Source organism: Mesoplodon mirus (assembly GCF_964341445.2).
Source record: "Mesoplodon mirus genome assembly, chromosome: 4".
In the NCBI taxonomy this organism is placed as follows: Eukaryota; Metazoa; Chordata; class Mammalia; order Artiodactyla; family Ziphiidae; genus Mesoplodon; species Mesoplodon mirus.
Window position 1 is genome coordinate 112545645 of NC_138979.1, and position 13129 is coordinate 112558773.

General features: G+C 44.7%; 1 protein-coding gene across 3 annotated transcripts in view; it reads right to left on the reverse strand.

Moving 5' to 3' along the window:
* The window catches only part of TEP1 (telomerase associated protein 1), a 41921-nt gene that overhangs the window by 23000 nt on the left and 5792 nt on the right, over positions 1 to 13129 (reverse strand). For all 3 annotated transcript variants that reach the window (XM_082618573.1, XM_082618574.1, XM_082618575.1), the window contains exons 3-12: positions 11761 to 11943; positions 11348 to 11482; positions 10424 to 10585; positions 9627 to 9788; positions 9251 to 9325; positions 7596 to 7720; positions 7224 to 7381; positions 3092 to 3201; positions 2557 to 2647; positions 2143 to 2329 (exon numbers count right to left, since the gene is read on the reverse strand). In XM_082618573.1, coding sequence (XP_082474699.1) covers positions 2143 to 2329; positions 2557 to 2647; positions 3092 to 3201; positions 7224 to 7381; positions 7596 to 7720; positions 9251 to 9325; positions 9627 to 9788; positions 10424 to 10585; positions 11348 to 11482; positions 11761 to 11943 — 1388 coding nt within the window. The remainder of the gene's footprint in view (positions 1 to 2142; positions 2330 to 2556; positions 2648 to 3091; positions 3202 to 7223; positions 7382 to 7595; positions 7721 to 9250; positions 9326 to 9626; positions 9789 to 10423; positions 10586 to 11347; positions 11483 to 11760; positions 11944 to 13129) is intronic.

A 13129-nucleotide genomic window follows, 5' to 3' on the forward strand; every position in this document is an offset into this window, starting at 1 on the left:
CAATCATCAACACTATGAGTGGGACCAGTAGGCTTCTGGTGCCTCCTGATCCTGTGTCCTACCAGGAGACAAAAATTCTGGTGGTCTTACTCATTGTGTACAAATGATCACCTATGAAATATTCACGTAAGAAAAAAAGTTAAATCTGAATCTATTCAAGCTTTTAGAGTTAATGCCCAGGGTACACGAAATAGAGAAACAAGTGAGATGACACTGGAGAAGTAGACAAATCTAGAATATGGGACCTTCTGTGGGGCCCCCTGAACCTGATTTCCACAACAAGTCAATAGCATGAAAACAATTAAAAGATTTTAAGAGATTTAAGTAAATCTGGGACTTCCCTGGTGGCACAGTGGTTAAGAATCCGCCTGCCAATGCAGGGGACACAGGTTCGAGCCCTGGTCCGGGAAGATCCCACATGCCATGGAGCAACTAAACCCGTAAGCCACAACTACTGAGCCTGCGCTCTAGAGCCCACGAGCCACAACTACTGAGCCCACGAGCCACAAATACTGAAGCCCGCGTGCCTAGAGCCCATGCTCCACAACGAGAAGCCACCGCAATGAGAAGCCCGTGCACTGCAACGAAGAGTAGCCCCCGCTCACCACAACTAGAGAAAGCCTGTGCGTGGCAACAAAGACCCAACGCAGCCAAAAATAAAATTAATTAATTTAAAAGAGATTTAAGTAAATCTTAATAACTACATGTAATGTGTGTATGCGTTGTTTGGATCCTGATTTGAATAAACCTGTGAAATGATACTTTTGAGACAACTGGGAAATTTGAATATAGACTAGGTAATAAATGATAATACCAAGGAATTATTTTCAGTTCTGTTAGCTATATTAATGACATTCTGATTATAAAAGAAAATGTCTAAGAGACACGTGAAATATGGAGGGGTGAAATAAGATGTATCATATTATTTGGCATTTGTTTTTTTAAAACATCTTCAAAAAAAAAGAAAAGAAGGGAAGAGAGGGATCAGGAAAGGAAGGCTGATAAAATCTAGATTTTCACTGAAAGTGGCTAACAGTTTCATGGGAGTCCATTATATTATTCTCATTACTTTTGTACATGTTTAAATTTTTTCATAGCTTTTTTAATCTAGAGAATCCAGCAGTCTCTACCAGTGCTATCCAGTAGAAGTAAATTACAATTAATGAAATGAAATTAAATTGAAATTACACATGTAATGTAAGGTTTTCTAGCAGCCACATTTAAAAAAGTAGAAAGAAACAGGACACATTAATATTACATTTAATTTAGCCTTATATATATATTTTTTTCACCTCAACATGTAATTAATACAAAAATTACAAATGAGATATTTTACCTCCTTTTTCACACTGCCCCAAAATCTAGCACATCTCAGTTCCCATTAGCCACATTTCAAGTGCTCAATAGCCACCTGTGGCTAATGGCTACCAAACTGGCCAGCAAAGACATCCTGTTTGAACTGCATCCTCAGCTTAATTCTTTAATGGCCCCATGTTCTGCCACTGATTCACTGATTCAGGTGAGTCCTGGCCACTGAGTCCTACTAGAAGGTTAGATGAGCCCTGCATTTGTCTTGAATGAAAATGAATGAAGATACTGTGGATGCATCTAAAAGGACAGAGTGCTGGGACTTCACCAAGCTTACAGAACAGGTTTTATGCCTGACTTTGAGTCTGCTTGATGATAACTATCTTTACATGTGTCAAAAGGAAAAGGAAAGTGAATGGGTCAGAAAATACACAGAGGAGAGAAACAAAAAGAAAAACAAACAGATATCACAGAGAAGAAAAAGAAAGAAAATGTGAACCAGAGCATAAGCAGAGAGGCACCATCATGTAGTAATAGGAAGGGAAATGCTACACAGGCTGAAGGAGTCCACAGAAACCAATAAGGCAATCACAGATAATAGAGTGGAGGCCCAAACACACATTTTGTTTCATGATCTCTCTACAGGACAACGTTAAAGACAAGGTTTGCTGTGCGAGAGAGGACTGCAAACAGGCAAGTCTCAGCCATTGGGATGACTGACAAGCATGTCATTGCAGAATAAAAGCTGGGGTTTCCAGATGACTCCCAAGCCCTTTCAGGGTGCCTCTTGTTGCCCACCCTTTGCTCCCAGATAGCACACACTCACACACACACCTGGCCTTGTGTATTTTCAGCTTCGTCCGCTTGAGCTGCTCATATATCACGGGGATCATCATTGCTGCCCGAAGTTCCCGACGACTTGGTTTGTTAAACTGCCAGGAATAGGCATACTTCTTGCCATATCTTGTGTTTTTAATTATTATCCGCTTTATCAGTTTTGTGTTGGAAGGAAGTGGCAACTCTGGGTGGCGACAGGTAAGTATCTGAGTCAGGCAGCTTCTATTCCCTCATCTTGTCTTCCCATCATTGCCTGTCCTGAGTCCCGATCCTTTGGGCTGGCCAGTGTCTGACCTCTGCCCACCCCATACCCTGAGACTGGAAGGCAAGAGGCTGAAAATACCAGTGCTGCTGCCTCATCTATTCTCAGGCACGAGAGACAAACAGGAGTTGGAAGAAGAGAGATAATACCTTTCTTTTCGAGTTGAGCCTCAAAGTCATTGATGGAATCATGAGCATTAAGGAATCTGAATGGAAACTGCCGACTGTTGATCACTGACTTCTGCAAAGCAAGAGAGGGGTCATGAGCAGAGGACCAGGAAGCATGGGGAGCATCAGAGGCTCCAGGGACCAGGAAGATGAGATAACCACTCTATTAGATCTGTGGGAAGGTGAGGAAGACCAAAATGGATATTAGATAAAGGTGGAGAAGAATAAAGAAAGATGTCACGTGAGAATACGAGGGAAGGAGAGGAAGTAACAGAAGGTTCCCTGTTTCTTTTATATCAGACTCCCTCTGAAGTTAGTTAAATCACAGAAATGATCTCAGAAAATAAAAAGGAAAGTTCTTATAGTCTATATTCTAAGGGATGATGAACCCCCAAACCTGTCTCCCTCAACGTATCTGAATCTCCATATCTGTTTACAGCCCATATGGAAATAGCTTGGTGGCTATGACCTTCCCCAGCCACTGGTAGAAGGCTGGCTCCCTGCCCTTCACACGTACAGCATGCTGGAGTCTCTGGAGCACAAGGTTGTGGTGGCGGGTGCTGATTCCAACCCGCAGGAGGTTGCGCAGATTCCGAAGCATGGCCATGAAGGGAAGCTTCCCACTGTCTACGGAAGGTAGGACATAGGGTGAGAAAAGCAAACAAAGGATGAGTGAGAGAGGTCAGAGACCAGAGCCATGCAGAATGTTCAGGTTGGAGCAAATGAGGTACGAACATATGATCTATCCTACCTAAAATGTTTTAAAGGTCTGGAAAGATAACAACTGGGTTGCTTGAGCTTGGAGCAAAACCTAATCAACACTGTTTATGGGATTAGCTATTTCAATAAACAACTTAGGGTATCACTTTGTCTGCTGGCTCCAGCCCCGAGATTGGGCTCAACAGGCAAAATACATTCTCTAATCCACAGTAATGATTTCCAAAGTTTTTAGATGGCTAAAAGAGAAATTTCCTAGTGTAATCTTATAAATTATATACATGTAGTACAATTATTAGTTAATATTTCAAGGCAGGATATACATTTAAAGTAAAGGTTCACCATTAACTGTGAGTGTAAATTGATATTTCAAATAGTCTTCTTGATAATTCTTAAGTTTTTGGGTCAGTGTCTTGTATGAGCTGATTAAATAGTCATCATTTTTTATTTAAAGATAGGTGAGGGTTTCCCTGGTGAAGCAGTGGTTAAGAATCCGCCTGCCAATGCAGGGGACACGGGTTTGAGCCCTGGTCCGGGAAGATCCCACATGCCGCGGAGCAACTAACCCCGTGTGCCACAACTACTGAGCCTGCGCTCTAGAGCCTGCGAGCCACAACTACTGAAGCCCATGCGCCTAGAGCCCGTGCTCCGCAACAAGAGAAGCCACTGCAATGAGAAGCCGCGCACCGCAACGAAGGGTAGCCCCCGCTCACTGCAACTAGAGAAAGCCTGCGTGCAGCAACGAAGACCCAATGCAGCCAAAAATAAATATAAGTAAAATAAATAAATAAAATAAATTTTAAAAAATGTTTAATAAATTAAAAAAAATAAAGATAGGTGAAAAAGGGACTTCCCTGGCGGTTCAGTGGTTAAGACTCTGCCCTTCCACTGCTGGGGGCATGGGTTCGATTCCTGGTCAGGGAACTAAGATCCCGCATGCCACATGGTACGGCCAAAAAAGTTTTTTTAATTAAAAAAAAATTAAAAGAAAAATAAAATAAAGATAGGTGAGAAAGATTCGCCCTGAAGCAGAATTTCACTTCTGTCACTTTCTTATTGTTCACTTGTCCCTGTGATATTAGTATTACCTTCAAGTCATAGTTTCTTTTTTTTAAAATTATTTATTTATTTCTGGCTACCTCGGGTCTTCATTGCTGCGTGTGAGCTTTCTCTAGTTGCAGCGAGCGGGGGCTGCTCTTCGTTGCGGTGCACGGGCTTCTCATTGCAGTGGCTTCTCTTGTTGCACAGCAGGGGTTCTAGGCATGTGGGCTTCTGTAGTTGTGGCACGCGGGCTCAGTAGTTGTGGCTCACGGGCTCTAGAGCGCAGGCTCAGTAGTTGTGGCGCACAGGCTTAGTTGCTCTGCGGCATGTGGGATCTTCCCAGACCAGGGACCGTACCTGTGTCCCCTGCATTGGCAGGCAGATTCTTATCCACTGCGCACCAGGGAAGTCCCAAGTCATAGCTTCTTAATAATCTTTTTAAGGCTTATGTCAATTTTAGAGGGTTTGTTTGGTTAATACTGAATAATAATTCTAAATCCATTTACAATTCAGAGATAAGCTGCAACAAGTCTCATTATGCAGAAACCAAAAAAGAGGGAGGGGGGGGTCCATCAATGCCCTTGTATTGTGGAACTCCTCCTCTTCCTCAAGAAGCCTCAACTATCATACATGACACATAACGATGTAACATGAACTAAGTGACTACAGGGGTTCAATCTGTATAGTAAACATTGGGAACATTCTTTCTTTTAGATAAAAGGTCAACATAAATAGAAGGTGTGATATTTTTCCTGGCTACCACCCAGAGATGCATTCAGACTACATTACAGACCAGGCCTATTAGCCCCCACCCACATCCCAGGCACCAGCCCTACCATCAGCAGCTTTCATTGGGAAAGTGGTGGTACCTTTTTTAAAGTGATGTAAGTCTCATCTGAATTATAGCTAGAAAGCTTTAAGCCTGCTGGAAGTCCTGGGGTTCTCCAATCATAATACCTCTGATTTAGACTGTGTAGAACAATTATGTTGTGTATGCAATGTAAATGACGTGTGACAACTCGGGAACTATTGCATCCTCTGTCAACTCATTAGTTTTGCTCAAATGTTGCTATGTATGAAAGATTTCTAGATCACTTTGATAAGAAATGAAGTTCAATATCATATTTATTGATATGATACTAGATGAATAAATGAATATTCATCCTACAGATGGAGAAATCCACTGATTGCATTCCAAATAATTCATTAATGAGTTGTTAATGAGCCTCTGGTTTCCAAAGAGGGATCTGTATATCTAATTATATTTTATATTTTATAGTTATATTTATTTATTTTCATATTTATATTTATATATGTTATATAGTTCCTAAAGTACATAATTGATTAGTACATGTACAAAAATTTTTTAAATATATATATACATATACTCTGGTGTATCCCAAAAATTGTTTCTGCAATAAATGATCCAGTGGTCTGGAGACCACTGGTTTAGATTATGGGCATTGGTCTCAACCAAGATAAATAGCAGTTTTAATTTTCAGAGGCAGAGGGAGGGAAGGGGAGATGATGCATACTAGAATCAGCAACACATGCTGACTGCCATCCAGGCTCCTTTAGCCTACTCTACCCAAAGTTGTATCAAACATTGCAGAATAGGGCCTCCCTGGTGGCGCAGTGGTTGAGAGTCCGCCTGCCGATGCAGGGGATACGGGTTCGTGCCCCGGTCTGGGAGGATCCCATATGCCGCGGAGCGGCTGGGCCCGTGAGCCATGGCCGCTGGGCCTGCGCATCCGGAGCCTGTGCTCCGCAACGGGAGAGGCCACAACAGTGAGAGGCCCGCATACCGCAAAAAAAAAAAAAAAAACATTGCAGAATAAGTTGTCAAGCGTGTGTGTGTGTGTGTGTGTGTGTGTGTGTGTGTGTGTGTGTGTGTGTTTTAATTCCCATGTGATTCTGATACATACAGCGCTAGTGACAACCCCGAAGTGGGAGGAACGATAAGCAGTTAAGCTTTTCGGGCTGCTCTGAGTACAACCTAGAAATGGCAGCTTACAGAGCAATAAAAGCCAACTTGGGCTTCTGAAGCTCCAAAATATGAAGTCCACAAAACTCAAGCAGTCAAAAGGGCTACAGTCAGGTATTTTTCAACAGAAAGAAGTTGACTTCAAAGATGAAAGAGGACATCAAAGAAAAAATGGAATAGGAAGATACTTCTATAGTTAAAAATAAACTAGCAAAAAAAAACAGACAGAAAGAGAAGACTGAAAGTAACTTGGTCTTCCCCATTTGAATTCTTTTTATCAGTGTGGGCAAATTACCTAAAACATCCATGTCCTAAAAAAATGGGTTTTGGGGTCTTCCCTGGTGGCGCAGTGGTTGAGAGTCCGCCTGCCGATGCAGGGGACACAGGTTCATGCCCTGGTCTGGGAAGATCACACATGCCATGGAGCGGCTGGGTCCGGGAGCCATGGCCGCTGAGCCTGCGCGTCCGGAGCCTGTGCTCCGCAACGGGAGAGGCCACAACAGTGAGAGGCCCGCATACCGAAAAAAAAAAAAAAAGGGTTTTGGGGGAGATTCCAGTATGCCACGTACTAGTCCTACCTTGTTTGGATGAGTTACACAGATACTGACACAAGTGAAATCAGATAGAAGGTACCGCTTTTGTCATGTGTTGATGAAGGCTTGTGTATCACCTAACCACGTCTGGAATTATGACCTACCTATGATGCCAGTGCTACTCAAAGCAGGTGCCACTGTTCACTTTGGTGTGGTCAATGGCAGACCTGATAAATCCAATCATTTTCAGTGATGGAACTGCCAAGTAAGAGAATAACTGCACCATGCCATGGAAAGCTTCTAGTCAGGGTCCAAAATGTAGAGGCATGAATGAGGAAGAGAGGAAAGGAGTGTGACAGTCAAGGTTACTCTACCGATGAGTTCCTCCCAGACGGAAGCTTTGTTCCCCCACAAGCTCAGCTCTCGCTCCCAGGTCTCTGGCTTAGCAAGCTTCATCCGCTTCCCGGCTCTGCTAGAATCCCAGGGCCCCGGGAGGCGACTTCGAGAAAAGGCCTGTAGGTTGGAGGGGTATCTGGAACAGAGGAGGAAAAACTTACGATTTCAAAGCCAGCTGAAAATAACTGAGAAAAGGAATGGTGAGTCAGTCAAAGCTAGTGAGTCACATTTAAGGCCAGGTCTGCCCAAACTAATGTTTCTGGGGTCCAACTACAGGGATTGGGGCCATGGGTGTTGAAGAATCAGGCCATTACCCAGATGGAGCATGTGCTCAGGGTGCATCTTCTCACCTGCAGCCCAGGAGGGCCTGGACAAGCTGTGCAGGCTCATGGATGTGCAGTCTCTGTACCAACTTCTTCAGGGTGAAACTTGGCTCATTCTTTTTCTCTGACACTGCACTGCAGGTTGCCTCAAACTGTGGAAATATCCGCAAGTCCCACAGGGGTCATTCAATCTATGACCATGGTCACTTTCTTCAGAAAACAAAAACCAAGACTATCCTATACCTACGGTAATTTCTTTCCCCAAAGTAGATTTGGGCAAAGAATAGGAATAGAGGGTAAAACTCTCCAACAGCAAGAGCTTCTGTGATGAACATAACAGAGTAGGTCTATGGGGTCACCGTGTTTCATTTACACAAGGTTGAACTACCAATGGTTAACATGGGATGACTGGCTTGTGACAAGCAAGATGGGGCTTGAATAAACAGAAAACACCTTGCTCTTAGAGGGAGGGAGAGGGAAAAGCAGCTCTTATTTAAATCACTGAGACCTGGGCTTCCCTGGTGACACAGTGGTTAAGAATACGCCTGCCAATGCAGGGTACGTGGGTCCAAGCCCTGGTCCGGGAAGATCCCACATGCCGCAGAGCAACGAAGCCTGTGCGCCACAACTACTGAGCCTGCACTCTAGAGCCCGTGAGCCACAACTACTGAGCCCATGCACTGCAACTACTGAAGCCCATGCGCCTAGAGCCCGTGCTCCGCAACAAGAGAAGCCACCGCAACGAGAAGCCCGCGCACCGCAAGAGTAGCTCCCGCTCGCCTCAACTAGAGAAAGCCCACGCGCAGCACCGAAGACCCAACACAGCCATAAATAAATAAAATTTAAAATTAATAAATAAATAAATCACTGAGATCTGGAGCGTGTAAATGCAGGCATCAGCACAATGTGAGCTGTGAGGAGTTGAAAAATGAAAGAAGCTGGCTTTCAGAATCTTCTGTGTTAGAAGAGCTAAGTTTGGGTTGTATTAATAGGATGAAGAGAAAAGACCAATGGACCAACTGAGGATGTGTTTTCTTGTAATACTAATATGTTTTCCTAAAAAATCTATTTTAATGATGATGATGATGAAATCATCACTTACTCAGTGCCAGGTATTGTTAGAAATACTTCAAATACAGTAACTGATTTAATCCTCACAAAAACCCAATGAAGAAGGTACTGCTATTATCCCCATTTTATATATGAGGAAAATGAGGCAAGAAGGAGTAAGCCATTCAGCCAAGGTTCACAGAGCCAGCAACTGGTTTGGGGGGCAGGTGGGGAGATTCAAACCCAAATGGTCTGAATCCAGCTTCTATGCTCTTAACCACGAAGACCAGTGCCTTGTTATTAAAGTAAAAGAAAAAAACTTTGTTTGGTTTGTTTTTAAAACTTCCTATGGAAGGTGGACATTTCATAATGTTTTTAACTCAGTTATCCAGCTGGATGTGCCATCTGTCAGTAAAGAATGACACCAAGGAGAGCAAAATGGAAATAAAAGGAGCCTTTCCCGGGGCTCTCAAAACCCCATAATCACAGCTGAGAATTATCCGGGTAGGACATTGCCATGTGCCTACCATACCCACTACTAGTATTTCTGGACCAAATGGAATTCCATTTCTAAATATTAGTTGAGAAAAGACTGTACGTGTATGTTTAGAACCCCAGAACAAGGCACTCACCATCCTCTGTTCATCTTGAAGAGGCCGAATGAACTTTGGCAAGTATTTCTGTGTCTCAGAAAATGTATGCTCCTTCTGTAGGGACAGGACAAGCCATTTCAAAAGGGGAAGTGGAGGTTGCCCCTAGAGAGACCCATTCCAATAGCCTTGAAGGCCCATCTCTACCACAAAGGAAACTGGCTGGGAAAGAGGCAGGCCCTGCCCTCTCTGCCCTCTGAGCTCTACCCAGCTCCTCTGCATTTCTCTGACTCCTTCTGTCCCTGGTGGTAGAAACATGTCAGCTGTTTAAGGTCAGCGTGTTCCCTCATCCCTCTCACTTTCCGGAGGGGGGAAAGGGCCTAGGCTGTGAATGACCAGGGTTGAGGCAGGGACTGACCGGAGGGCGGGGTGGCCGGCGGGGGCGCCTCTTGGCCCGGTGCTTCCGAGGGTTGTACTTAGCCAGCTGGTACTCATCAAACTGGGCAAATTTGTCCGTCATCGCAGCACGCAGGCAGGCAGGCAGGGGCACCAGCCTGTCCTCCTCTTCTCCAGTCAGGTGCTGTCAGAGAGACAAGAAACCCTCAGGAGCGAGACCCTCCAAAACAAAATGAGAGCACTTCATGGAGTTAAGTGACAGCACAGGATAGGAAGTCCCCAGCCCCAGCTCTACAACGACAATTTCTGTGGTCCTGGACCTGAGGGCAGACTTTTCAGATTCTTATTCTCTTCACTGTAAACATGAGGTCCGGAATAACACCAAGTTTTCTCAAACTCAGTCCAGCCCTTCTCAATCATATTCTCCCTGTTGGGCAACCCAGCCTGGTACCAGGAGAAGCTGTCCTGTCTGGGCACCAGGGTTGAGGACAGCTGAGGGCAGGCCAAAGTGTCTGAGAACTTTCTCCACAGATGCAGTGAGCAAAGGAGAGGGAACCAAGTGAGGGTCAAAAGTCAGGAAACTGGGATTCCCTGGTGGCACAGTGGTTGAGAGTCCGCTTGCCGATGCAGGGGACATGGGTTCGTGCCCCAGTCCGGGAAGATCCCACATGCCGCGGAGCGGCTGGGCCCGTGAGCCATGGCCGCTGAGCCTGCGCGTCCGGAGCCTGTGCTCCGCAATGGAAGAGGCCACAACAGTGAGAGGCCCGCGTACCGAAAAAAAAAAAAAAAAAAAAAATGTCAGGGAACTGAATGCCATACCTGGTAGAACCTGGCTACCTGGATCCAATCAGAAGGCAGCCGGACAATGGCACAGAAATATCGTCGCAGGTAGGGGCGGCAGACTGGCAAGAAGGCAGCAATGGCCAAGACTTTGTTGGCCACATCCCGGACATTCAGCTGCTGCCTGGCGTACAGAGATGCCTAGGGCACAGGGTAGGGAGTGCTGGCCTCTCAGCCACTTCTGCACAGCACCATGCCCTACACTAATTTGCTTATCTAATCTGCCTGCATAAAACCTTTCCTGAGCCCTCCATATTGTCTGTAAATATAAAATCCAAGCCTCTTGGCTTGGCATTCTACATCTTCCATGATCTAGCCCCTATTCACCAGTCTTCTCCTAAGTCTACTTATCCCAATTTAAGGGCCTTGAACCTTGTCCTTTCCTGCTTTGGAAGACCTCCCACCATCAATGTCTATCAAAAACTTACCCAGGGTTCAAATTGCTGATTTATCCTGCCATCTTCCAAAGCTTCATAGGAAACATTTTCCCTCTCTTTTCTGCTTCTGAAACATTCACTATCTACTACTCCATTTGCATTTATATAATATTTGGGATAATTTTTGCTTCGCTAATAATACCATTAATAATACCAATCCCTAAGAGCCAGGTCCAAGTTTCGTTTTATCTGTTGGTATAACCCTCAAGGCCTAGCATTGTGTACTTAGCCTGTGTACCTACTAAATAAACAAACCCTAGGATACTCTTTCTCAATCCTATCTTCCCCCACTCCTCAGAGAACCCTAGGGACTGGACCTCAGGCTCACCCAGAGATCCTACTACCTTCCTAAGTAAAGTTCCTTCAGCCCCTAGTATAAAGCTGCTCACCATCCCCCTCACACACCATAACCAAATTCCCTTCCTCCTAACTTCCCACTCCCATCCCCTCTTTCATGTCACAATACCTTGAGTATAAATTCAGGCTCCAAGGGGGCAAGTTCACTACAGACTTTGAGGAGGAAAGCCTGGGTAGAGTAAGCTGCATCATTTGTGTTTACATTTGACACCAGAGTAGAACATAGAAAGCTCATTAGAACCATCTGGGAATTGGGAAAGAGAGGGAAGAAAGGAGAAAAGAGGTAATAAGGACCAACTTAAGCATCCACTCAGGCCAACTTCCAAAGACAGAGGGAATGAACCCAGATTCAGGAAGATGTCTGTCTGGCTGAGAGGCCAGAAAAGGGGATTAGGAAGTTAAGAAACCAGAGTTCCTTCCCCTTCTCTCTGTGGAGGGGATCAGCCTTTGGTAACCACTCCACCCAACTTCCCTAGGCCCTCCCCTCCACCATCAACCTCTCCCCAGCTCTGGAACTTTTACCTTTTTTTCCTGAAGGGCCTGGTCAGCAGGCTCAGGACGGGATTCCGAGTCCCCAGGGGTGAGCTTCAGGGTCAGCTCCTCCACTTTCTCCTCCTCTCCCAAACTTAGACTATAAAAAGGCATTTGAGCCTCTGCCCATTCCTTGTCTTCTGGCTCTTTCTCTCCAGAAGAAGACCATCGACCCTGGGGATAGTGACAGCTATTAATCCCGGCACTCACCCACGGGACCTCATACAAGACAGAGACCTGAAAGCAGCATCCAGGGCTAGGAAGAGTCCACATCTACCTTCTAGCACCTGAACTCTTCTCCCCTCACACCCCAGCATGGATCTACCCAGTCTGACAAGAGTGATCTCTCAGTATCACACACACGCTCTTTCCCAAATCAACATTCTGAGCCTTTGCTCAGATGCTTCATGATCTTCCAGCTTCTTTCATCTCCTTATGGATGTCACAGCCTAGGAGCCTGGGGCCCTTCACAACACACCTCCCAAGAGGCTATTAAGGTATTTTAGAGTCAGAAGAAAAAGGGCCAAGTCCCAGATCAATCGCCCAGCAATCGTGAGCTTACCCTCTGAGCCTCGGCTTCCTCATTCCCTGCCACCTACCTGATGGGGCTGTTACAAGCTTAAATGGGGTCATGTATGTATGACTCTTTGCAAATTGCAAAGCCCTAAATAAATGTAAGATGGCAGTAGCTATAATCCTGACAATGACCCTATGACGTGGATTTTCACTGATCTCATCTTAAAGGTGAGGAAATTAAAGCTTCAAAAGGTTAAGAGTCTTTGGGTAGTATAGTTATTTTTACAGTATTGATTCTTCCAATCCAAGAACACGGCATGTCTCTCCATCTGTTCGTGCTGTCTGATTTCTTTCATCAGTATCCTATAGTTAGATTCTGAGTACAGGTCTTTTGTCTCCTTAGGTAGGTTTATTCCTATGTATTTTATTCTTTTTGTTGCAATGGTAAATGAGACTGTTTCCCTAATTTCTCCTTCTGATCTTTCATTGTTAGTGTATAGGAATGCAAGAGATTTCTGTGTATTAATTTTGTATCCTGTGACTTTACCAAATTCACTGATAAGCTCTAGTAGTTTTCTGGTGGCCTCTTTAGGATTTTCTATGTATAGTATCGTGTCATCTGCCAACAGTGACAGTTTTACTTCTTCTTTTCCAATCTGGATTCCTTTTATTTCTTTTTCTTCTCTGACTGCCATGGCTAGGACTTCCAAAACTATGTTGAATAATAGTGGCAAGAGTGGACCACTCTGGAGAAGATGTGGAGAAAAGGGAACCCTCCTACACTGTTGGTGGGAACGTAAATTGATACAGCCACTATGGAAAACAGGAAACTAAAAAATATTAA